This window comes from Cicer arietinum, chromosome 7, assembly GCF_000331145.2.
Source record: "Cicer arietinum cultivar CDC Frontier isolate Library 1 chromosome 7, Cicar.CDCFrontier_v2.0, whole genome shotgun sequence".
Classification (NCBI taxonomy): domain Eukaryota; kingdom Viridiplantae; phylum Streptophyta; class Magnoliopsida; order Fabales; family Fabaceae; genus Cicer; species Cicer arietinum.
Window position 1 is genome coordinate 55,835,481 of NC_021166.2, and position 3,976 is coordinate 55,839,456.

Sequence of the window (3,976 nt, forward strand, 5' to 3'; positions counted from 1 at the left end):
TGCGCTTAATAACATCTGCCTCATTAAAAACCTTACCAAAAAAACTCAAAGGGATAAAATTTTGGTTAAGGAAAAAAGAGTGCAGAAAAAAACAAAAGTCTAATCCCTTGAAAAACATCAACAAAAACGATAATCAAGAAACTTTAACTTATTATAGTTATACAATTCTAAAAGATAAGAAGAGACAACATCCCACCAAACAAAGTCATTATGTTGAAGCCCATAAGTAATCTTGTTGCATAACGATTTTCTTACCTTGCATATCTGAGAAATAATAAAACACATAGCTTTAGTTAACTCAATATAGTTTCTTCATTTGTTTCTTAAATCGAAATATATTTCATCTAAAGAAGTAGTTCAAATCAAGATAGTTAACTCAGTATAGTTCATTCAATTGTTTCTTAAATCGAAAGATAATTAATCTAAATAAGTAGTTCAAATCAGGATTCTCCACATTCACGAAGTGAAAGTATTGATGGTAATTGATCGAGATTAAATCATTCATATTTAAATTCGATAGTTTTAATCATAAAATTAAAATATTGGAAAATCCGTATTCTAAAAATTCACTTAAAAATGAGATGAAACCTGGAAACTAGAATTTAAGCATTGAACATGTGAAGACATGTTTGTTTTGAAAGTCCTCCATTCCAGAATGTTTTGTAGTAATCATCATATGTAAAATCTATGTATTGAGCAGGATGATCAGAATTTATGAGCTGAGGAGCTGGTTTCATAATTGCATCTGGTGATGGACAGTAGAACGTTGGAATGGACATCCTTTCTTTCTCACTATTCACCAATGCTCGATGCAGCACACTCTTGTACTTATCATTGCTTATCACCTTTATTAATTCAACACCAACAAATATAATAAGTATTTCACTATATTCATGAATAAATACAAAATCAGAATTTTGTTTTTATATAATCATTTTTATTATATCATCATAATATATTGCTAACACATTAACTCGTGACTTCTCCACCTCTCTACCCATCCTTTATGAGATTAGCACACAAAATAGTGCTTTTTCATATTAAATTTAAAACACTTTTTCGATTTGTAACATACATTCACATGTACATTGATTAAAAACTATACACGCAATAGACCAATATACAAAATTATACACGCAAAAAATATAAATATTATTTTATCTATTATAAAATAATTAAGTTATTGAAGTCTAACTCAAGTAGTTGGCTTGCAATGTAAATTTTAGAATAAACAATTTGATTTCTAATGGTTAAAAAGATATTTGTAGTATATTTGTTGTGATCATAAAGAACTCATTATAATATGGACATATGACTCTTAAGCTTAATAAAAAATAAACATCTTTCCTTTTTCTATCAAAATAAAAACACATCACATCAACCACATTTGAAGTATGCAAGATGGGTATCGTGTATACGGTAACGTGAATTTTATAACACTTTTTTCTAACATTTATTTTTTATTGAATAAAATCTATATAAGCATCACTATATTATGTGAGATTTTAGTGACATTTATTTTTGAATGTATGATTCACGTTGATTTTATCTAATAAAAAAAAATCAATGTTGAAAATAGAGTATTTTTATCACGATATGATTTTTTGTCATAAAATCTGATGTTGTTAGAAATTTTTTTTTTCTTATATAATAATCTATTATGGTTGATTAGAAGATTTTCAAAAATGATTGTGTAGACTATTTTATAAAACCATTAATTAAGCATTTTTTTTTCATTACCTTCATTTCAAAAAGGATTAAATAAAATAAAAATTAGAGAAAAAAAAGAGTAATTTTTTTTTACAAAGAAAGAAAAAAGGAAAATTAAAAGCGTAAATTTAAAAATATATTTTAATTGACAATAAATTAATCAGAATAGCACTATCTTCATAGCGTCATAAGTAAATTAAATAAAATTCACGATATATCTATCATTATAAATTTAATTAAAATTATATTTTAAAATTTGAACAAAATCACGACCGACATTATAATTTTATCAAATTCATGGATAATTAATCCAAACATAAGAGTAAGTGAATTACCTGAATTTGATCACCAATATTGACAATGAAGGTATTAGGAACAGGGGAGACAGTTACCCATTTAGCATCCTTAAGAACTTGCAAGCCAGGAACATCATTTTGCAAAAGAATGGTAATGACATTTGGGTCAGCATGTGCTGGCAAGCCATATGTTAATTCAGGTTCAGGACATGGAGGGTAGTAATTAATAGCCATGTGCTGCCCATGTTTTCCTATTGCTTTATTTATGTAATTTTTTTCCAAACCCAAACTTTCTGATATTGCCTCCACCAATCTCAATGCTAATTTTCTCATTTCTTTGCTATATTCTGCTACATCCTCTCTAAACACCATCATAAATATATAAAAATTGTGAATTAAAATTTTGAAAGAAAAAGAAACATGATAAAATATAATTAAGGGACTACAAAATTAGTCTATCTAAAGTTTTATGATTGCATTATAATTTGTTTAATGGTTACAATAATGTGTACAAACATGAATTGTATGCTTTATCTCCATCTTATAAATTCCATCTTTATAAATAAGACTTTTTTGAAAGAAAACAAAAATTGTCTTTTTTTTTACTCCTTTTTATAAGATACTATTTAAATTTTTAACTTTATTAATTATTTTTTTACTAACATACTTTTAATTAATTTATATATTTTTCTCCATTCAACAATAAATACCATAATGAGAAGAAAAAATTCCAAACATAATTCAAACATGTATTAAAACATTGACTATATTTTAATAAGAAAAAGAGACAAATCCAAACATAATTCAAACATGTACTAAAATATTGATTTTATTTTAATATAAAAAATGGTTGTCTAATTTAGAACCTGAAAGAAGGAGGGTTGGAAGGCCATTCATGAACATAATCCTCAAGAGGATGGCAATGAAGTCTCAAGAAGTCTCTCCAATTGGAAATATTCTCAGTCCTTAGATTGAAACTTGTAGAAAGCCTTGTTGTCTTTAATGGATCATCAGAGTAATTCTTCATCCTCTCACTCTCTGGCAAATTGAAAAATTCTTTTGACACATTCACCATGTTATCTACCACCTCCTCTGGCACCCCATGATTCACAATCTTAAAAGTGAACATAGAAATTGACTATCAAATATCTATCTTTTCAAAAGTCAATTTAAAATATGTGGTTCAATCGATTTGAACTAATAATAAAAAGATCATAATTCAATTAATTCTAATAAAATAAAAATATTAATGTAACAATTAATAGATTAATATTTGTCAATAAAAAATTTAAATTATGTATACTAGTGTGACAATAAATATATTTCATACAAAGTAAATAAAAAAATTTACCAAAAAAAATTATAAATTATGATGTATAATAATGATAATAATAATTAAACAACAAAGTCTATGGTATGATTTGATTTGGATTTTATTACTTGGAAAAAGCCATAATTTTGGCAAGCTTGTGCAATACTTTGGATGATTTGACAACGATTTGAGTCATCATCTTCTAGGCCATGAAGATCAATGATAGGAATGGAATCATTGGTGGAGGATTGAAATTCAAGATTTGGACGGTCATCAATGGGTCTAATGAAATTGGAGGGTACATGATTGAGTGTGCAAGCAAGGTCAGTTAAAAGTGGCTTAATTGTAGTCATTGCAAAAATATAAAACTAGTTAGGTGGTGGTGATAATGTAATGTATATTTAGGACTTCACAATTGGTGAGGAAAGATATGAACCTTTGAGTATTTGTAAAGGAAGTACGTATCGGTGGAGTTTGTCTTGTTACATAATAGATCATGCTTATGTTTTTTTGCTTATGTCATCATTTGTGATCTCATATTTGTGAGGTAACACTTTATGAATTTCAAACTACTATACACCGGTGCACGTCCAACACATGGATAGTATTGCATCGAAAAATTAAAATGAATTGTAATTGCAATTGGTAAATGAAAATG

General features: G+C 26.9%; 1 protein-coding gene across 1 annotated transcript; it reads right to left on the reverse strand.

Moving 5' to 3' along the window:
• On the reverse strand, positions 1 to 3,749 carry LOC101505284 (protein DMR6-LIKE OXYGENASE 2-like). Its single transcript, XM_027336547.2, has 5 exons — positions 3,447 to 3,749; positions 2,873 to 3,120; positions 2,046 to 2,367; positions 589 to 845; positions 1 to 264 (listed from the first exon to the last, which is right to left on the reverse strand). Exons 1-4 carry the CDS (start codon positions 3,669 to 3,671, stop codon positions 603 to 605), a joined length of 1,038 nt encoding a protein of 345 aa, XP_027192348.1. The 5' UTR covers positions 3,672 to 3,749; the 3' UTR covers positions 1 to 264; positions 589 to 602.
• Between the last annotated feature and the right edge of the window lie 227 nt (positions 3,750 to 3,976).

Coding starts and splice junctions, on each gene's coding strand:
- LOC101505284 (XM_027336547.2), bottom strand. CDS start 3,671: ATGACTACAATTAAGCCACTTTTAACTGACCTTGCTTGCACACTCAAT. Junction 3,121..3,446: donor AAAATTATGGCTTTTTCCAA/GTAATAAAATCC, acceptor TTCACTTTTAAG/ATTGTGAATCATGGGGTGCC. Junction 2,368..2,872: donor TCCAACCCTCCTTCTTTCAG/GTTCTAAATTAG, acceptor GATGGTGTTTAG/AGAGGATGTAGCAGAATATA.